This window comes from Neomonachus schauinslandi, chromosome 2, assembly GCF_002201575.2.
Source record: "Neomonachus schauinslandi chromosome 2, ASM220157v2, whole genome shotgun sequence".
Lineage (NCBI taxonomy): Eukaryota > Metazoa > Chordata > Mammalia > Carnivora > Phocidae > Neomonachus > Neomonachus schauinslandi.
The window spans coordinates 145,454,458-145,477,183 of NC_058404.1; the positions used below are offsets into that span (position 1 = coordinate 145,454,458).

At 35.7% G+C, this 22,726-nt stretch overlaps 1 protein-coding gene across 3 annotated transcripts in view; it reads left to right on the plus strand.

Moving 5' to 3' along the window:
• ANKRD17 (ankyrin repeat domain 17) overlaps positions 1-22,726 on the plus strand; it is a 161,814-nt gene that overhangs the window by 67,984 nt on the left and 71,104 nt on the right. For all 3 annotated transcript variants that reach the window (XM_021702451.2, XM_044912929.1, XM_021702452.2), the window contains exons 2-6: positions 7,756-7,909; positions 16,096-16,252; positions 19,818-19,965; positions 20,210-20,357; positions 22,401-22,634. In XM_021702451.2, coding sequence (XP_021558126.2) covers positions 7,756-7,909; positions 16,096-16,252; positions 19,818-19,965; positions 20,210-20,357; positions 22,401-22,634 — 841 coding nt within the window. The remainder of the gene's footprint in view (positions 1-7,755; positions 7,910-16,095; positions 16,253-19,817; positions 19,966-20,209; positions 20,358-22,400; positions 22,635-22,726) is intronic.

The window sequence follows — 22,726 nt, forward strand, 5'->3', positions numbered from 1 at the left end:
CATAAAAATCAAACACTGACATTTACTAAAAGTAAAAATCATACACAGTGTAAAAAATTCATCATAAACATTGTTTTGGAGGGATTTTTCTGCATTGACTTGCTTAAGAGCTCTTCAGATTTTAAGTATTTTGAGTTTTGGATTGAAGATACTGTGTTTTCCTGGAGCAAGTGTGAGAATTTTTTGTTATTATAAAAAATGTTTGTAATATAATCAAGATCTAGATTATCTTTCTTGGAATATAGATTATCAACTTGAAATTTAGATTACCTGCTTTAAATTGAATGAAAATGGACAGGGTAATTTCCACAACAACAAAAACAGTAATTGGTGAATAGGGATGGGATGGGAGGATGGGCAGTGTTAAAGGTCAAGAAGTCCAGATTCTGGAGTTGATAGCGTTCTCATTTTTTAAAGTATGTTTATCCTCAGAGACTGACTTTTTCCTGTCCCCACCTTGCATAATCTCTCATTTGATATATTGAAGTAAGTTATAAATAGATTTCTTTGTCTCTGCTGTCACATCTATATAAAACCATCTTTCGCATGATCTCTAATTGTCTTTTTAAAAAATTGATTATTTGGGGTGCTTGAGTGGTGCTGTTGGTTAAGCGTCCCACTCGGTTTCAGCTCAGATCATGATCTCAGGGTCATGAGATCAAGCCCCGTGTTGAGCAGGCTCCACGCTCAGCACGGAATCTGCTTGAGACCTCCCTCCCTCTGCCCCTACCCCCACCCCCACCCCTCCTCCCTGTCTCTCAAATAAATAAATAAATAAGTAAATCTTTTTAAAAAATTGATTATTTATCTTAATACTTAAATCCTTCAATAACCTACCATATAAATTCTGAACTGCATACAATATTGAAAGGCCCCATCTTCCTTCAGCACTGTTCTTTTTACCATTCTCATTCAGAATTGTTTTTTCCTTTCTCTGTACAATCACTATATCAGTGTCTACCTTGTACTGTTTTTCAGTCTTCTTTGGTATAGTTCTTTGCACATAGAGTTGCCGTTCCATTTTGTATATTTGTAGAATGCATTGATTATAATGAAATCATTTTTGTATTTCCTTTCTCCTTTGGTTGCCCTACTGCTTTTTGCACATTGTATGTAATTGGTGGTGAATATTTGTTAAATTGAATGGAACTCATATATATGATGTCTAGTTAATCAGAATACATCTTTATCCTTTGAAATAAATGCCAGTTTATTACAAGATGGACTGCTGTTCTCTAATATAACAGTGATACTCTATCTGTTTTGACAGGAAGTTAGTTTGAAATGTAATGCTAATGTTCACAGTTGGTCCAGATGGCCCTACATTTCCAAATTTTTATATGACTTTGTGTTTTACTATAGAAGGACCGGGAGTACCATTAATGGCATAAACAAATTCCTTCAGTCCTGACCTTTGTTAAAAGACCTTGGTTTTCATTGTTGAGTGTTTGTGTTAAGTTTATTTTGGGGAGGAAGTAAAAAAGAATTTTAATTACTTTGTTAATCTAAATAGTATTACTGTTAAATAATAATTTTTATTTTGTTTGGTTTTTTGTTATGTCAGTCACCATACAGTACATCATTAGTGTTTGATGTAGTGTTCCATGATTCTTTGTTTGCATATAACACCCGGTGCTCCAGGCAATACGTGCCCTCCTTAATACCCATCACAGGGCTAACCCATCCCCTCACCCCCCTCCCCTCTAAAACCCTCAGTTTGTTTCTTGGAGTCCATAGCCTGATCATTCATCTCCCCCTCCGATTTCCCCCCCCTTCATACAATGGAATATTACTCAGCCATCAGAAAGGATGAATACCCAACTTTCACATCAACATGGATGGGACTGGAGGAGATTATGCTGAGTGAAATAAGTCAAGCAGAGAAAGTCAATTATCATACGGTTTCACTTATTTGTGGAACATAAGGAATAGCATGGAGGACATTAGGAGAAGGAAGGGAAAAATAATTTTTTTTTTAAATGTTTTTATTTATTCATGAGAGTCAGAGAGAGAGAGAGGCAGAGGCAGAGAGAGAAGCAGGCTCCCCACCCAGCAGGGAGCCCGATGCGGAACTCGATCCCAGGACCCTGGGATCATGACCTGAGCCGAAGGCAGACGCCTAACCATTTGAGCCACCCAGGTGCCCGAAAAATAATTTTTTAAAACAAAAGCAACCTCTGCAGTAAAACATCACCTTTAGTCTTTCAAAACCAAAAAGATTTAACTTGCACAAAAGCATAGAGACAGGTATGATAAAGAAAGCCACTATAAATCTTTTTCTCACATTCAACATTATCAAGAATGTGCCACACAACTTTGTTTTCCGGAAATATTTTATGGCAATTTTCTGACTCTACTTTTATATATGGCAGTATGCATCTTTAAAAGATAAAAGCATTTTCTTACCTAACCAGAATAATTCCTTTATACAGTCTAATACCCAGTGAGTATTCAGATTTCTTCACTTGTCTTGAAAATTTCATATAAGGTCTGTATTGTTTTGCTAGTTATGTCTTTGGTGTCTCTTTAATTTAGAGCTTTTTTTCCCTTTTACTGTCTTTTTTAAAACAAAAGAACATGTTCCACATTTTAGTTGTGTCTGTTTTTTCCTATTTAACTTTGTGGTTTTCAACTTGTCATACTCCAGGGTCTTTTTGTTTGTTTCTGTTTTTCCTCTAAGGGTACATTTGGCAATGTTTGGAGGTTTCTTGGTGTCACAACCTGTGGTAGAGTTGCTACTGGCATCTAGTGGGTAGAGGCCAGGGATGCTGCTAAACATTCTGAAATGTATAGAGCAGCCCCCAACAACAAAGAAATTATACCCCCCAAAATGTCAATAGTGCCAAGAATGAGAAATTGATTTAACTTCTTTCTAATATTTGCCTTATTAATTTTTATAAACTGGTAATTATTTCTAAGGGCTCTGTTAGATTATTGTTTATTTTCAGAGGGGCAAGAATACTTCATAGGTGGTACTGTGTATTTTATGTTACATAAATCAGAGGCATGTAATGTTTAGTTACCTTACTTTGAGTAATTAGACAGTAGGTTCAGCTTTGTCCCTAAATACAGAATTTCAAGTCAGTTCTTCTAGAGCAGAGTGAAAAAAACCTCTTTTTACTCCAGCATGGAATTTTCTAGTGGAAAGAATATTGAACTAGTTAATTGGATAACTGGTCTCTTGGTACTAGATATTTAGAAACTTGCTATTTAAATAATGGTAATGTGCTTCTATTTTCTCATCTATAATAATGAATTGAACCTGGTGATTTCTAAGGTCCTTGCATTATGATGGTTCTTTATATTAGACAAGAATTTGATGTCCAAGCACCATTTCATAAAATATCCATCTAGTGAAAACAATACATCCAAAATAGCTTAAATATAACTTGTCATGCTTTCAGTTATTGGTAACTTTGATATGTTATTTCCCTTAGGGAATAAATTTAATAAGGACATACCTTTCCTTCTGTCTTTCCCCTCTTCATGGAAATTATTTTTACATTTCATTTAAAGAAAACGTTTCAAAATATTTATGTGAATTTCTTATTCAGAGAATTTTTAATGTTCCAGAATTTGGCTGTGGTTCAAAATGAATCTTTTTTTCAGTAGAAATATAATAAAAATGAGTCTGGTTTCAATGGGAAAACATAGTATTTAATCTGAATTATCTTAATTCAGTACATGGTAGAGCAGGATTTGCTCATAACTTAGTTGACCTATGAATAAAGGATTACTTATTTTTGTATTTTTATGACTGCATGTCCTTATGTCAGTCTCTCTTCAGTTCTGTAATGTAATGCAAGAATCTTTCCAGTTGGGGAAAGAGGAATTACTGTTAAAGGAGGAAGTTCTCTTCTACTTCCTCTTTTAAATTCCTACAGCTTTCCCCCCCCCTCCCATTACCTTCTATACTTTTTACCCTGTAATAGTGTTCATTTATGCACATACTTTGGCTCTCTCATTAAAGAAGTAAGTTCCTAGATAGTGGAGTTGATTTTACATGTCTCTCTATCTCCTCGTCAAGTGAACTGTAGTATCTCTTGCACGAAGACTGTTTGCCAATGATGGACATTTTGCCCTACCTGTTACTTAATGTACCATTTTTCAATAATCTGTAAGATATACCTTTAAATTTATTTTTTGTAACTACCTCTCCCTTCCCCAAATACACTATATATAGCCTTATAGAATCTGACAGGGAAGAATCCCTAAACCATCTTATTTACTCAAATCCCTGTTTCCATGGAGTTTAGAAAGGCAATAAATATTATAATAACTCATATGCAATGAATTTATGAAAAAATTATGTAGAACAGGGATCTAGAGATGGCTGAGAGACTTGCTTAGGTCACATAGGTGGCATCTGAACCAGTAATGGTACCTAGGTCTTTAGATCCTAACAGCATCTTTGAAATTAATTTCTTCATTAGTATTAAACTGGGGGTGGGGGAGATAGAAATCCATTCCTGTTCTCTTCTTTCACCCCAATACATTTAAATCTATATATAGAATTTCATAGTCATTTGAATTTACTGTTTTTAACTTAAGTTTTTCACAAAGCAAGAGTAGTGGACTTAAAAATCAATATAACTTTTGTGGAGAAGTTTAAAATCAATAAGAAAACATATTTCTGTAATTAATATCCCTCATGAAGAGATTGAGATGCATTTTTCATAATAAATTTTCATCAAGCTCAGGACACAGTGTGGCATAGGGGACTTTATGTCAGAGAATCACTTTTAATTGAAATTTGGTATCTCCTATGACCTAATTTCTAACTTTCTGACCTTTCCTATAGTAAATACTCTGTTCTATCATAGAGAAATTTTATAGCTTGTCTACCAGTGCCACATTCCTTCTTCTCCTATTGTCTTATATAAATTAGTTAATTTGGTCAAAATCTTTTCATATTTATCTTTCTGTATGCAGTGTCTCCTTTGATTTAAATATCTCTGATCTATACTTTTGACTTGGCACTTAACCATGCCCTGATCTTTGAAATACTTTTTCTAAAACTCTAGTCTGAAATATTATTTAATTTTTCATTTGTTTATTTTACCTATGTTCCTTTTTCCATGTTTATTTCAATACCTTTGTTTTCTTTCATCTTCTCCCATTGGATTGGAAAACTGTAGATACTTTCACAGAAAATTTCACTGGGAAGCAACTTTTTCTTTAAAGACTCATCTTCTGGACCTTTGTTGAAGATAAGACATAGTTTTTGTTATACTATAATTTTGAATCACACCTTGCTGTGGCCAACTCATGTCCCAAAAGTTTACTTATTTTTTTAAAGATTTATTTATTTCTTTTAGAGTGAAAGAGAGAACATGCAAGCAGGGGGAGGGATACAGGGAGAAGGAGAGAAAAGCAGACTCCCTGCTGAGCTCACTGAGCCCTGGGTGGGCACGGGGTTGGGGGGGGGGGGGTGCTCAATCTTCAGAACCTGAGATTATGACCTGAGCAGAAACCTAGAGTCAGAGGCTCAACTGACTGAGCCACCCAGGTGCATCACCCCTCCCCCTTTTTTAAGATGTGTTTATTCCCAAAATCTGCTTTTTAAAGTATAACACTTATGCTACTGCCTTAAAAGATAACTTAAAACTAAAAAGAGTATATTCTTGTTGTTTCTTTTTTTTTTTTTTCCTAACTCCCTGTCATTTTAACAGGGAGTTGTTATTTGATGGGTTAAAGTTAATATACTGCAAAATTTTGTGAAAATTTTCAAATATTTACACAGATTATTTACAGAGTATCCAGTGTCTATTGTATTTGAAATATTAGAAATCTGAAATCATGTTAAACTGTTAGTCTAATGGAAATTTGGAGAGAAACATACTATTTCCTCCCAGATTTAACATTCAGTATGAAATATGTGTTGGTTAAATATAATGTTTGTTCCTGGTTACTAGATAGGTGACTTTCAAAGATGAAATGACTCAGAGTTTCTCATGTTATAATAGTTAAAATTTTATTCCTTAAAGTTTTTTTCATATTTCTTACATTTAGATACTAGGTATGAGCATAATTGTGTTCTAGGTTAATAATTACTTTTATATCTATTTTAGTTATTAGTGTTAGAAGTACCTTAGATTTGTGAAGTAAATATCATGTAAAATAGTGGCAGTTTATGTAATGATTATCAACTTTTTATCAGCAAACAGGAAAGAATATAGCTTAGTACTTATTTGTAAGTAGCACTATAATAAGGGATATCACAACAAAACTTTTCCCCATGTCTTCGGTGTTTGCTATGTTCTAATTCTTTAAATATTTTTTAATTGAATCTGGATTGAATGGAACACTGGTTCTCAGTGAATGATCCCAGGTCCCTCAGGGTCCCAGAGACCATTTCAGCGTATCCAAGAGGTCAAAACTCTTTCACCACAGTACTGAGATGTTATTTGCCTCTTTTACTGTGTTGACATTTGCACTGATGATGCAAAAGCAATGGTAGATTAAACTGCTGGCCCCTCATTTGAGGCCATGGCACCAAATTATATTAGTGTCACTATATTCTTCAATTCTCACAGTTAAAAAAAGAAAATAAAAAGCCAATTTTACCTTAGGAATAATCTCGATAAAGCAATAAATACTAATTTTATGAATCTGCACTTTTGAATACATGTCTTTTTAATATTACGGTGTGTGACAAAATGGGAAGTACACATAAGGCACTTCTGAGGTTCTTTTTATGTTTTTTTTTGAGATGCAAGGTAAATTAGCCATTTTTTTCCCATGAAATACCATTGTTACTAGAAAATATAATTGACAGACCCACTACACTTACCAAACTTGGATATTTGGCAAATGTTCTCATCAGAAATGATGGGAATGAGCTTGCCACTTTAAGGAAAACGATTGGCAATATTTGTTGCCAATGAGAAAATTAAGCTTTCAATCACAAATTAGAATTTTAAATTTTATTCGCCTGGGCTTTTTACAGTACTTAAAACTTTCTGATGAAAATATCACTGGTGGTGATATTAGCAAGTGTGATTTTTTGATATTGTAGTTTGTCTTAATGTGAATATTAATAAATTTAACCCTTATCTGAAGGTCTTGGGTGGGCAGTACTTTATAAGTGCATAAAAGGGTCCTGAGCAAAACATTTAAGTCCTGAGAGCAGAACATTTAAGAACAGCTGATTAACGGAAGGGAAGATGAACCATGAGAGACTGGACTCTGAGAAACAAACTGAGGGTTTTAGAGGGGAGGGGGTGGGGGGATGGGTTAGCCCTGTGATGGGTATTAAATAGGGCACGTACTGCATGGAGCACTGGGTGTTATATGCAAACAATGAATCGTGGAACGCTATACCAAAAACTAATGATATAATGTATGTTGACTAACATAACATAATAAAATAAAAAAAAAAGAACAGCCGATTTAGGTCCTCTACAAAAGTCAAATGTTTCAGTCTAATCATTAACCTCTTAGCTCCCCCTATGTCACCCTTATCCCACCAAATTAAAATAGAAAAGAATACATAATTTCAGTAAAAAAAAAAAAAAATGAGACTATGCTGCATATGAGCAGCACATTCTTAAATTCTTCTATAAATATAATTTTTTCCTTTAAACAGTGGGCTTATGTATCGCATTGAATTTATTTAGAATTGCATCGTATTTATCATGATATTTACATTAAAATACTTTTTCTCTCTTCTCCTTTTTCTTCTATTTCTCTTACCACTTTGCCTTTCTCCTTTTATTCCTCCCTTCCTTCCTTTTTTTTTAATTTGCTTTCTAGGTGGAATCTTTCATTTTGGATCAGGATGATTTGGAAAATCCAATGCTGGAAACGGCTTCCAAGTTGCTCTTGTCAGGTACTGCTGATGGTGCAGACCTCAGGACAGTAGATCCAGAAACACAAGCTAGACTGGAAGCTTTACTAGAAGCTGCAGGTAAGTCTGCAGACCTTACATACGTAATTAGACTATCTAATTTTCAAAGTTACATATAAATGTAATAAAAACTACTATGATCAGGGGCACCTGGCTGTCGCAGTTGTTAGAGCATGCGACTTTTGATCTCGGGGTCATAAGTTCCAGCACCACGTTGGGTGTAGAGTTTACTAAAATAAAAAAAAACTACTATGATTATAAATGTAAGGTCTTGGGGCGCCTGGGTGGCTCAGTCGTTAAGCGTCTGCTTTCAGCTCAGGTCATGATCCCAGGGCCCTGGGATCGAGTCCCACATCGGGCTCCCTGCTCAGCGGGAAGCCTGCTTCTCCCTCTCCCACGCCCCCTGCTGTGTTCCCTCTCTCGCTGTGTCTCTCTCTGTCAAATAAATAAAATCTTAAAAAAAAAAAAACAAAATAAATGTAAGGTCTTGGACATTTAGTCTAATACTATTCATAATGATTAATGGATAGCTTTCTAGAGAATTACATGGAAATTTCATTAAAGAGTATTTTCATTACCCAAGTAAAATCCACATGTTGCTGTCAACCTTGAAGAGAGATTTCTCCTATAGTCAATTTTCTTTAGTCCCACATTCCATATTTGTGAATTTGCCTCCTTGATAACATGTATTCATACCCTAAAATTGGTGCTTTCAGCACTTTTTCAGTCTTTCATAGAAATGCACATAATAGTGAAAAATTGTCCTACACACGTTCCCTGATGAGATGAAATAAGGTGAAGCTCTCAGTTCTCATACTGTAAACAAGTGTCCTTTTCACCTACTTAGAGCCATTTTTTTCACATTGTTGTGCCTTTTGTTGGCGATTACATTGTTTATAATGGTCCCCAAGTATAATGCGAAAGTGCTATCTGGTGTTCCTAAATGTGAGAAGGTAGTGATGTGCCTAATGGAGAAAATACATGTGTTGTTAGATAAGCTTCTTCAGCATGGGTTATAGTGCTATTAACCATGAGTTCAATGTTAATAAATCAACTATACATTAAATAAGGTCATCTTTAAACAAAAACATACATAAGACAGTATTTGGTTAATGCAAATGCTGTGTGACCAGAGGCTCACAGGAACCTAGACCTGTATTTTTCCTAGGAGCAATGGTTCAGTTATTCATTAATTCAGTGTTCCCAGTGACTTTATAGAATATAACTACCATGAAGCATGAGAATGACTGTATATAATTTCCCCTCTTTTTTGTCATAGACTATCTCTTGAAACCTTGTAAAGTGAATCATTGTATTTTTGTAAAGTGGATCATTATTATATTGTCCCTATAAGAAGTGTTTTAATTAGAGATTATATATATTTTTAATTAGAGATTATAGGGCTATAATTTATAGCCCTAAAGTATAAGGGAATAGTAACTCTCAATCTCTGTGATCATTTTATATAGCCATATATTTTCTTAATTTTTCTAAAGTGGACATAAATATATTGTGAACATTAATTGATCATTTTTTTTTAGCACCCTGATTTGCTATATAGTGTACATACAATGCATGTAAACTGCTGCTTTATTATAGCATAAAACCAACCTACTACTATTTGGTAATCCTTTCAATAAATCCTTGTAACACAGCATCTAAGTATTTGAAGGACTCATGGTTAAATTTGATTTCTGTCCTGAGTAAAATTCTAGGACGGATTATTAAAGGGATCTAAACCAAGTACAAATGAAAACATAGTAGGGCACATGCAAGGTCCTGTCCTTGAGTATAAAAAACTATTTATTCAAAAAAAATAGATACAGGGGCATCTGGGTGGCTCAATCAGTTAGCCTTTGGCTCAGGTCATGATCTGGGGGTCCTGGGATCGAGCCCCATGTCGGGTTCCCTGCTCAGTGGAGAGCCTGCTTCTCCCTCTCCTCCCAGCTTGTGTTCTCTCTCGCTATCTCTGACTCTCTCTCTCTCAAATAAATAAAATCTTAAAAAAAGAAAAAAGAATAGTAGATATAGAATTTAGCATTTGCCAGAATTTGGTGTTGCTATAGAAGTTTATGTGAGAGAAATGAAGATTGTAAAATTATTTGAAAATGTGTCATAAGAGGAAAAGAGAATGTTTCTCCTGAAGATGAGAAAACTCAGGTTGCATTTAAGAGGGATATTTGTTTTTGTGCACAAAACAAAAGAGGCAGAACCAGGTTGAAAAGTGCTACAGGAAAGTAGACTTCGGCTGAGAGGAGTTACTTTTGGAGGTAGAGTTCCTTTTCATAGGATGCTAATAGTTGTCTCATTTTCTCATTTCTATGTTTGTTTTTTTTTTCTGTTTTTTCTACAATAGCCTCCCTCCTCCCTCCCTCCCTTCCTCATCTTCTTTCTCACTTCTCTCCCTTTCTCCCTTATTTCCTTCTTTTTAAATGAAAAATGTTAATGTAACATTTATGAGGGAATATGAGGGAATACCCATCATCCAGCTTTAACAGCCATCAGTGTATGGACAATCTTGTTTCATCTTTACTTATTGCCACCTGCTGATGCCCCACCCCAGCAAGTTAATTTAAAGCAAACTAAACATTATATAATTTCATATATAAATACTTCAGTATAGGGGCGCTTGGGTGGTTCAGTTGGTTGAGCATCCAACTCTTGATTTTGGATCAGGTCATGATCCCAGGGTCCTGGGATTAAGCCCTATGTGGGGCTCTGCAGTCATTGCAGAGTCTGCTTGTCCCTCTTCCTCTGCTCCTCCCCCCACTCTTACATGCTCTATCTCTAAAATAAATAAATAAAATCTTAAATAAATAAATAAATACCTCAGTATATACTCTAAATTAAGCACTATTTTTAGATTTATTTATTTATTTTTAGATTAAGAGAGAGCGAGCAAGAGCTAGCACACGGTGGGGAGGGGCAGAGGGAGAGAGAAACTTAAGCCCTACAGGGGGCTTGATCTCACCACCTTGAGATCGAGAACTGAGTGGAAACCAGGAGTCGGTTGCTTAACTGGCTGCACCACCCAGGCACCCCAAGAACTTTTAAAAAAATAAACATAACCATAATACCATTGCATATCTAAAGAAAAAAATAATAGTAATTCCTTGATATTGTCAAATATCCTGTCAGTGTTTATATTTCCCGAATTATTTCATAATGGTCTTTTTTTAAAGGTTGCTTTATTTTTATTTATTTATTTATTTATTTATTTATTTATTTTTAGAGAGGGAGGGAGGGAGAGAGAGAGAAAGGTGGGGCAGAGGGTGAGGGAGAGAGAGAATCTTAAGCACGCTCCACGCCCAGTGTAGAGCCCGGTATGGGGCTCAATCTCACAACCCTGAGCTTATGACCTATGGCAAAATTGAGAGTTGGTGGCACCCCATAATGGTCTTTTTATAGTTAGTTTATTTGAATTAGGATCCAAACAAGTTTTACATTTTTTTTATTAAATTTTTATTTTTTTTAAGGATTTATTTATTTATTTTAGAGAGCGTGTATGTGTGAGTGGGGGGAAAGGGCAGAGGGAGAGAATATTCAAGCCGACTTCCCACTGAGCCGGATCCCGCCTTGGGGCTCCATCTCACCACCCATGAGATCATGACCTGAACTGAAACCAAGAGTCCAATGCTTAACCGACTGAGCCACCCAGACACCACCAAGTTTTTTATTTTAATTTCAGTAGTTAACATACAGTCTTATATTAGTTTCAGGTGTACAATATAGCAATTCAACAATTCTCTACATACTCAGTGCTCATCATGATAAGTGTACTCTTTAATCTCCTTCACCTATTTCATATTTACATATTTTGTATGTAAAATTTGATATTTTTCATGTTAATTATTTAAGTGTCTTTTAATCATAACTTTTTCCTTTTTCCCCCCCATTTATTGAAGAAATTGATTGATGTGTCCCACTTTATCAATTTTGCTAGTTGCCGCTCTGTATGTTGTATTCCTGTAAATCAAAATTCAGATCCAGATAGTGACCAGATTCAGATTCATTTTGTTTTTAGCAAGAATAGTCATTCATGGTGTATATATCTCCTGTGTATCACAGAACTACTCTGGTGGTTTCTCTTTTTGTGGTGTTGAGATTGACCATGGTTTAAGTATCCTGAGAAAGGATGCTTGAGAAGTAAAAGTTTTTGAGACTGTCTGAAAAATGCCTTTGATGCTATCCTCACACTTGATAGTTTGAAGGTATAGAATTCTGGTTTAAAAATCTCTTTCAGACTTGAAATTATTGCTCCATTATCTCCTAATTCCTGGTGTTGCAGGTCAGGAAGTTAACATCACACTTACTTATAGTAGTCTCTTATCTCTGCAACTTTTCCTTTCTCATCCTTCTCCATAGCATTAGAATTTGGGGCATTTTAAAATTTTGCTCACATTTTGAATATTTTTGGGTGTCCTTTACATTTCAGATTTTCTTCAAATACCTGGTGAATCCTAGCCTTTTTGTAGTCAGTAGCAATGCCATAAAACTAAAACGGAAAGTATATGTGCATGTTTTGTCAACTGGTGGGTTTCACTATGAAGTATTTATTATATATTATAAATTAATACATTATATAATTACTACTGCAGCATAACAATTTATTATAAATATAGCGGCATGACACAACACCCATTTACTCTCACTTAGTTTTTGTAAATAAGACATCTGGGCACATAGTGTGGCTAGATTCTCTTGCCCAGGATCTCCTGGGCTGAAATCAAGGTATCCGCTGAGTTGAGTTCTCATCTGTAGGCTGTCAGAGAAAATCTGCTTTCAGGTTTATTGTTGTTGGTAGCAGAATTTAGTTCCTTATAGTTATAGGACTGAGTTCCTGATTTCTTATGGACTGTCAGCTGGGGGCTGCTCTTACCTTCTTGAGGTTGCCTACCTTCTTTGGCATGTGGCCCCCTTCATCTTCATGTAAGCACAGTAGAATCCTTCTAATGCTTTAAATCTCTGACTTCCTTTTCTCCAAGTAGCCAAAGAAATCTCTTAGTTTTTCATAGGCTCATGTGATAAGGTCAGGCCCACCCAAATAATATTCCTGTCTTTAGGTCAACTGTACCATATAATGTAACCTAATCATGGGGATAAAAGCTATGAAATTCCCAGTCCCAAGGATTACATAGAGTGAGTATATCAGAGCTGGGTAAAGTTGGTGACATTTTAGAATTCTAGTACACAGTGATTGTATAGAGACCCTTCCCTTTCTTTGAGAACTCTCCAAATGTCAGTATCTTTAAATCTTTTCTCTGGGGCTTTTCAGTTTCTTGAGAGACACATCTACCAGGTTTTATCTGGTAAATGTTAAACCTGGTTACCTGTGTTTTGGGAGCTTAGAGTGGGAGGGGGTTGAGGATCTCACTGTTTATAATGCATATATTCACTTAATCCTTATTTCCTTTTAGTATATCATCTCTTTTTCCTCTTTATCTAATGACTACTAATCCTGGGCCTTTCTGGTTTGGTTTCTATAGAGAATAATCATCTGGCTGTGCAGTTTGGAAATAGAGTCTTCAAGCATCTGACTACTTCTCACAGGTGTTCAGCTAGTCTCTCTGTTTTCTGGCCCAAGCCTCACCCCTGTGTCTGGTACCTATAATTTCTGAACCCTGTTGAGCTGCTCACCTTGTTTCTCTTTTGATATCTGTGTTTCTGTTTGTTCTGCTAAGTCAGTTACATCTCCTCTTAACTTTGTCTTCATAAATAGGAATTAGGTTGAGTAAGTTCTAAGAGGAAAAAAAGGGAGAAAATAATAATCTTAAAATCCGAAATCTAGGTAATCTTTTAATGCACTGTTTCTCTTCTATCGTTTATAAAGCCTATAATGTCTTATTAGGACATTTTTGGTCACAAGTTACGTGGTTCTTTTGTTCAGTTGATTCAGTGTTAGAATTGGGAAAGAATAATCTGATCATCACGTATCTTTTCTGTTTTCGATCTTCATTGATTAATACATAATAACTGGTTAAGACTAGTAAAAAAGGATCATCATAATCCAGAGTAGCTAGAATAAATTAATTTTCAATCACTATTTATTCATTTGAAGGATTACCATGTATATCTTAGGTTACTTCCTAATTATCTTTACTAAAATAGTTACCTTATGAAGACATGAGAAGTTCATAAAAATTTAATATGGAATATTTTGTTTTTGATGCTCTTTCTTTTTAAGGCAGTGATTACTTTTTACTAATCCAGATATATCTTCTTACCTAGTTCTGTTGCTGTCATTGGCAAATAGTTGTTATATGGCTGATCTGAATTGGCTAAAAAATTGGAGCGAATTCTCTCATGTGAAAATGCATCTGTGATCTTGGTTTACATAGCGATAGGATACTTAACTAACCACAGGTATCTTACTGAATAAATACTGCTATAGCAGTATAGCAGATTCAGACTGTGGTTGGTTTTTAATATTAGTGACACAAATTATATAGTAGGATCAGTTTTATCAGACCGAGACTGTCTTTATTCTTTGCACATCTTGATTGTAACAGATACCAACTTTGACTGCTCTGAACATTTGTTATATCTAAAACCATAAAGGCTTTCTGTCATTTATTTTTGGTTCCATAAAGATATAGTATTTGATATCTTGGATTTTTCCAGTAAGAAAACCAAACAAGTACAAACTTTTGTACACTTTAAACACAAACTTATATGATGTTATTAAGCCCTTCTACTGTAAAAAGAAATCTGCACAGGTATGTTTATTATTACCATTTGAGTGGGGTTTTTTTGATTGATGTCTTAGGTAAGTAGTTTGTTTTAAAACCTGTGATAATACTTCTTAAACTTTAATGTGCATCTGAATTGCTTGGGAATCTTTTTTAAAAATGCAGGTTTGGGGTCAGAAAATCTTGGGGCCTGAGATTCTGCATTTTTTTTTTTTTTTTTTTTAAGATTTTATTTATTTGAGAGAAAGAGAGAGAGAGTGCATGTGTGCACAGGAACAGAGGGAGGAGCAAGGTGGGGTGGGGGAAGAATCTCAAGCAGACTCTGCTCCAAGAGCAGATCCCACACGGAGCCCTGACGTGGGGGCCCCAACATGGGCTTGAGGACTCGACCTTATGACCCTGAGATCATGACCTGAGCCAAAACCAAGAGTCGGATGCTTAACCGACTGAGCCACCCAGGCGCCCCCAAGATTCTGCAGTTCTAACAAGCTCCCAAATGATAGCAGTGTTTGTTCTCCATGTACCACTTATTGAGTAGCAGGGATCTATAATATGCATTATAACATTAGGTGTTTATCTTCAAGTTGGAGCAGAGGTTTTTAATCCTGGCTATGCATTAGAATCTTCTTAGTGCTTTAAAAATATTTAAATGCCTAGGCCCCACCTCCTACTTACTGAATTACATCCTTAGATGTAGGAGAGCTTAGCATCTTTATTTTTGAAAAGCTCCACTGATGGGCAGCACCACAGAGTTAGAATAATAAAAGTTAGAGAGAAGTTTGTTTTGTAGTGATAATCCAGAAAAGCAATAAGATATATTTCATGCAGATAGTTATTAACCAGTTCTACTTTTGGATTTTTATTCTTTTACTGTTCTGAATGTTTTTTATATATGATATTGAGTACATGTAATAAGTTATAGACATAATTTGAAATAAACAGGTACTCATGTTATCTTATATATGGCCTGTAATGTCTTATTAGGCCATTTTTGGTCACAAGTGGTAGTAGGCCACCTAAACAGTCTTAAACAAAAGTGGGCATCTACCAAAATAACGGGCATTGTTCTGGCTTCTGGCACTATTGGTTTCAATGAGTCAAAAATGACTTTTATCTGAACTGTCTTCTTTCTGTTTCTCTGCTCTGCTCTCCTCTATATTGACTTATTTCGGATAGTCTCTCTCTCTTTGTGATCATGAAAGTGGCCATTAGCTCATGACTCACATCTTAGCAATTCAGTAACCTTTGAACATAGAAGTTCTTCCAAACTTATGGCAAAAGTCTGACTGGGGACTCCTAGTTGTCCCAGCATAGGCCAAAGACTCATTTCTGGCACCAGAGAGTCATGGGGTCAAGCACTTCTAGACCACATGGGAGGAATAAGGTTATTAGAGAATTGGAGAACAGTGATTTTCCAAAAGATTCCAGACAGACAGTATATATGTGAAGTGTAACATTTAAAGGTTATTCGTTAAGATACATAGAGTTAAGTAACTTGACTTTTGCTTTGTTTCTCCTTTTGGGTATATCCATATTGGTGTGAAAATCATGTAATAGGAATAGGCAAATTATCTACGGCTGATGGTAAAGCCTTTGCAGATCCTGAAGTGCTTCGGAGGTTGACATCATCTGTTAGTTGTGCGTTGGATGAAGCTGCTGCTGCACTTACCCGTATGAGAGCTGAAAGCACAGCGAATGCAGGGCAGTCGGACAAGTAAGTACATTTTCTCTGTGATCAGTATAAAAACATTTTCTTAAAAATAGCTAATGTTCACAGCCTTTATTTTGTGCTTGGCATGGAGCTAACCACTTTATTTGTAATATCTTGTTTTTACTCACAAAAAGCCTTAAGGCAATGGATTTTGTTTCTACTTTCCTTTTATTCTGAAAAGCTCAAGAGAAGTGAATAATTTAATCAAGATCAAATAGCTGACAAGTGGCAGACCTGGGGCACCAGTGACTGCAAGTCTGACTTCTTAGCCAATATGTTATAAAAACCTTTTGCCTCTTTAGATTTTGTTTTCTTTTAATGTTTTGGTGACAAAGAAATAAATGCTTTCTAATTAGTCATGCTATTTTCTAGTTAATATGTATAATTCTAGTCATTTTAAAGAGCAAGTTTTTTATTTATTTGTTCTATTCATGTTCAACAAATGTCATAGATCTAGTTCCCATAATTTGAATGTACGTAAGTCCCAGGTACTTTTTGTATGCCCTACGATTCCTTTTATATAGTACTTTACAGTTAGTAAGGACTCAGTTTATATTTTGTGACTTTGCTTTTTTAGGTTTTTCTGATGATCTTACACAATAAAAGTCACACCATCTCATATAAAAAAAACAATTATGGATAGTATATGAAAAATGGATATAAGCTCCAAGAAAACAAATGGAAGAGAATTATTAATATAAATTACCTTTTTTGCTTCCTCAGAGGCTTGTTTTCCTCTAACTAAAATGACACCATTTTATTTATTTTAGCAGTTGCCTTTAAACACTTGAGAAAATGAGAGGATTCTTTTATATATGGGTTTGGAGAATTAAAAAAATAGAATTTAAGGATTATCTTTTATATAATAGTGTCTTTATGTGACATCTTTAAAGAGCATGAAAGAGGGCGCCTGGGTGGCTCAGTTGGTTAAGCAGCTGCCTTTGGTTCAGGTCATGATCCCGGGTCCTGGGATCGAGTCCCGCGTTGGGCTCCCTGCTCAGCGGGGAGTCTGCTTCTCCCTTTGCCTCTCCCCCCACTCGTTCTCTCAGTCTCACTCTCATGCTCTCTCAAATAAATAAAATCTTTAAAGAGCATGAAAGAAAGGTATAGTATTAACAAGAATATGAATTTGCTCTTCCTCTTGGCTCTGTATTCATCTTCATTTGTCTAGATTTTTGTGTTTTTCTTAATTTACTATTCTCATGGATTGACTCTCCTTCAGTTAACTGCAAGTTCTATTTCTGAATTAATGATCAGTTTTACTACCCTGTGGTATTACTAATATTCTCTTAAATGTGGTGCTTGCTGAGACTGGCAAGAAAGAAAATTACAAACACCTTGAAGAGTATATTAAAGCTAGTTCAAGGAGGAAATAGAATAGAAAAATAAAACGTTACAGATTCTTTGGCATTGAATATACTAAAAAATAGAGCATGTTTGTGACAGTCATTTATTCAGCAAAACTTGAGAAATACAGTGGAGTACAGTGATGTTATGTGTTAGATTTTACCTTAGTTAAGTGTGGTGCCATGTGCTAGATCTAATGTACCCTTTGCTCATAAGTTCGGAGTTTCAAATGTTGCTACAGTAGTTCCCGTAAGCTTGTTTTAAAGCTAGCACACACAAGGAAATTGAATGCCAGTCTAAATGGGATTGTAGAGGGAAGGTATGTGTGTGCCTCAGGAAGAGAAAAAGAGTAAGAGCCCACTTGAAAGAGAGAAAAGGTATGTTCTTTATAAGGACATGTCTTATGGGAAAGATTTGTCTTAAATTTGTTTAAAGGTAATAGAGAACACTGGGTCTAGGGACTGTCGGTGTCCTAAAAAATGGGAAATTATGAGACAAGCATACTAAGTGCTATTCAAGACTTTGACTTTGGTAAGGGGATAATACAGTTAACCAGTAAGTATAATATATAACATGGCACACAGTGGTAAGAACTATGGGGAAAAATTGAATGGGGAAGTGCTAGAGCAGTGTTTGGGGTTGGAGATCACAGTGCATTTTTAAGAGAGTAGTCAGGGAAATCCTCACTTAAAAGATGGTTTTTTAGCAAAGACCTGAAATTGGTAAGGGTGTGAGCTGTGTCTGACAGAGAAGCTGTCTTCGCAGAGGGACAGCGAATATATATATCTTGGAGTTGGAGCTTAATTAGCATTTTTTATGAAAAGCAGGAAAGCCAATGAATGTGGCAAGAGTAAGCGTGAGAATAGTAGGGGATGAAATCAGAGAGGTAAAAATTAGGACTGTGGGTCCCTACCACTGGAAAGATCTCATAAGTACTTTGGCTTTTAGTGTGAGTGAGATTAGAGGCCAAATGGAAGATTCTGGGCAGAGGAGTGACATGATCTGCTTTCCTTTAAATAAGATCTCTCTGGCTGCCTTGTTGAAAAGAGTCTGAAGGAAAACAAAGGTAACAGCAGGAAGACTGTTCAGGAGACTTTGCCATAATCTGGGCTAAACATGATGTTCTTGAATCTGGGTGGTAGTAATAATAGAGGTATAGAAAAGAGGTTACCAGGGCGCCTGGGTGGCTCAGTCGTTAAGCATCCCAGGGTCCTGGGATCAAGCCCGCATCAGGCTCCCTGCTCCGCGGGAAGCCTGCCTCTCCCTCTCCCACTCCCCCTGCTTGTGTTCCTCTCTCACTCTCTCTTTCTCTCTGTCAAGTAAATAAATAAAATCTTAAAAAAAAAAAAAAGAGAAGAGGTTACCCATGGATGCCTTTAGTATCAGAAGTGACGGGACCTTCAAGAGGATGATACAAGAATTGACTTATATTTGAAATGAAGAGAGTATTAATAGCACTGGATTTAGTGTTTTTCTTAGGATGGATTTTATCCAAGAGCAGAGAGAATCTTTAGAAATGTCCATAGTTGGAATTATTTGGGGATGTTTATAGGGCAAACACTTTACTCTCAGCCTAATTTCTGTTGCTTCACTTTCTCCACCTTCCTTTTGCTTGAATTTAGCCTTTGCCTTGCCTGGATATTTTTCAGACTTCACCAAAATATGATGCACAAGTAAATACTTGAAAAAAAAAATCTCCTTATCAGTTATTCATATTTTAGTCAAAATTACATGCTCACAACTTTCCTGTCTGATTTCCCTTTAGTTGATTGAAGGACTCAGGTAGACCTTTGTAATTAGTACAAGTTTTACCCATTTTATTAAATACATTTTTATTAACTTTTATATAAATTTTCTCACGACTGAACAAAGGGAAGTAAAATTATTACCTGTATTATGTTCATGTGATTTTTCCATAAATTTTATGTTTTAGAATTTTGGTTTTTTTCCCCAGGGATAGTAAACTGGACTTTATCCTTCTGTTGCATAGCTGTAATCATCTTATAACGTTGATAATTCTCATTCAGTGACTTTTATATATAGATTTTAAAATGAATTCAATTCAAGGAACTGAATCATTTTCAGTTTTCTTTTTGTTATGGATCATATTGAAATAATCATTCTTGTTTAGCACTACTGTTCAGAATTACCTCAAAAGCCAATACACTGTGTAATTTTTCATATTTTTATATCCTGATATTAAAATGTTCTTCCCCAATAGCCGCAGTTTGGCAGAAGCCTGTTCAGAAGGAGATGTAAATGTTGTGCGAAAGTTACTCATTGAAGGGCGAAGTGTAAATGAGCACACTGAGGAAGGGGAGAGCCTCCTTTGTTTAGCTTGTTCTGCTGGATACTATGAGCTTGCACAGGTTTGTATTATAAAAATAATCACATGGGTTGTTTTTGTTTTTGTTTTTTAATCTGGCCTACTTATTAGGGAAATAATAAAACTCAACCGTTAGGCTCATTTCAACACATAGTTTTGTTAGATACACTTTGTGGTTGTTGGCTCTTTTACTTTAAATGACTAGGTAGGTGTTAACGTAAATATGTTCCACATGTTTTGATGAATATATCATTTTCTAATACCATTTAAACTTTTTCTTTCATAAGGTTTTGTTGGCAATGCATGCAAATGTGGAAGATAGGGGAATCAAAGGTGACATCACACCTTTAATGGCTGCTGCTAATGGAGGACATGTCAAAATTGTGAAGTTGCTGCTAGCTCATAAAGCCGACGTCAATGCACAGTCTTCAACAGGTTATTCTTTTTCAGTTTTGCTAAATATGAACACCCTTTGCTATTAATTATTTCACATGAAAATCATCACTAGTAAAAGCTCTTGCAGTTCTCTAATTATACAGTGCTACATGTTTGTATAAGGCTATGCATTAGGTTTAAAGTAAAGAATATATTTTGAATAAAATTTTTCTTCTTTGGTGTATGAGGACGATTACTTGGCCTTTTTTTTTTTTTTTTTAAAGAATCTTTTTTTTTTTTTAAAGATTTTTATTTATTTATTTGACAGAGAGAGAGCACAAGTAGGCAGAGCGGCAGGCAGAGGGAGAGGGAGAAGCAGGCTCCCCACTGAGCAGGGAGCCGGACATGGGGCTCGATCCCAGGACCCCAGGATCATGACCTGAGCCGAAGGCAGCCACTTAACCGACTGAGCCACCCAGGCGCCCCCGATTACTTGGCCTTTTAAAGTTCTTTTAGATTAAATTAAATACTGGCCCAGTTAGAAGGACTACATTCTTGGAAATGGGCTACAGTTCTCCAACCCAGATTTCCTGTGTGTCAGGGCAGAAGGGAAGGGAAGATAGGGAGAACAAGAAGGCTGTGGAACAAAAGGGGGGTCTGTCATTGTCTACTGATACTAAATTGTGGCCTACAGAAAAAGAAAGTATTATGAAAACATTGTGTCCCACAAGGGGCATGACTTTAGTTTAAACTTTTATTTTTTTTCAAGCTTGGCATAGATGGATTTATATGAAAATTGTAAAATTATATGAAAATATATTTTGTGTATCTTCTTCATTTAAGATTTTTAAATTTGTTAAGTATTTTACTTATTTTTAAGGATTTTATTTATTTGAGAGAGAGAGAAGGAGCAGGGGAAGGGGCAGAGGGAAAAGCAAACTCCCCGCTGAGCAGGGCCCGATGTGGGGCTGGATCCCGGGACTCCCCAGGATCACAACCTGAGCTGAAGGCAGACGCTTAACCAACTGAGCCACCCAGATGCCCCAAATTTGTTAAATATTTTAAATAATTTTTAGGATCTTACAGCTTCTGGTTTGAAGGGGTTTTAGAAACCCTTATTTTACCCAGAATGTTAACATTTTTTTCCTTGTAACGTGGGAGATTTTTATCATCAAGAAAGAATGTTTTTGAAATACTTTAGCTTTGATCAGTTAGCTGGTGATCACAGTGAAAACAATATGAATGATTAGTGAAAACAAATATGTATGATTAAAGGGACAGTATGAGATGTCGCTACATATGATGAATAATTACAATCACAAATCTTGTGAAACTTTAATTAAAGTTAGAATGAACATAACTTTTTTCTCATATGAAGAGTTAAAGTTTTAGAATTGCTCAGTTCTTTTTTAATTCTACAGTCATGGCAAGCGTATCTATTTTCCACATGTATTTGACCCTGATACTAAATGGAGAGAACTGGGAGTTGATTTCAGTAAGATAAAAGGCAATGGGAAAGGAATTATATATATTATCTAAATTTATTAAGATTATAGTCTCCCCGTCTGCCTTCGGCTCAGGTCATGATCCCACCATCCTGGGATCAAGAGTCCCGCATTGCATTGGGCTCCTTGGGCTCCCTGTTCAGTGGGGAGCCTGCTTCTCCCTCTCCCTCTGCCTGCCACTCCCCCTGCTTGTGCTCTCTCTTTCTCTCTGACAGATAAATAAAATCTTAAAAAAAATTATAGTCTCCTATTTCAGTTTTCTTCTTGATGCTAAATGAGGCTCTTTTTATTTTGGTATTTTATGTTAATATCTTTTTGTTTTTCCTTGAATGGGAAGAAATCAGAGAGGGAGACAAACTGAGAGACTCTGGACTCCAGGAGCCAAACTGAGGGTTACAGAAGGGAGAGCGGGTGGGGGAATGGGTTAACCAGGTGATGGGTATTAAGAAGGGCACGTGTGGTAACGAGCACTGGGTGTTAATACACAACTTATGAATTGTTGAACACTACATCAAAAGCTAATGATGTACTATATGCTGGCTAATTGAACATGGTAATAAAAAAATAAATATCTTTTTGTTTTTCTTTATTAAAATAGGCAATACAGCACTTACATATGCTTGTGCTGGAGGCTATGTAGATGTTGTAAAGGTGCTCTTGGAATCCGGTGCTAGTATTGAGGACCATAATGAAAATGGTCATACTCCTCTTATGGAAGCTGGAAGTGCTGGACATGTGGAAGTAGCCAGATTGCTGCTAGAAAATGGGGCTGGCATTAATACGCATTCCAATGAATTTAAAGAGAGTGCCCTTACATTAGCTTGTTACAAAGGTACGGTATAAAACATTTTTTTAAAACAGAGTTTTTAAACACATGATATGACTATTATTTAATATAATATAGTTTTTAAATTAAAAAATAAA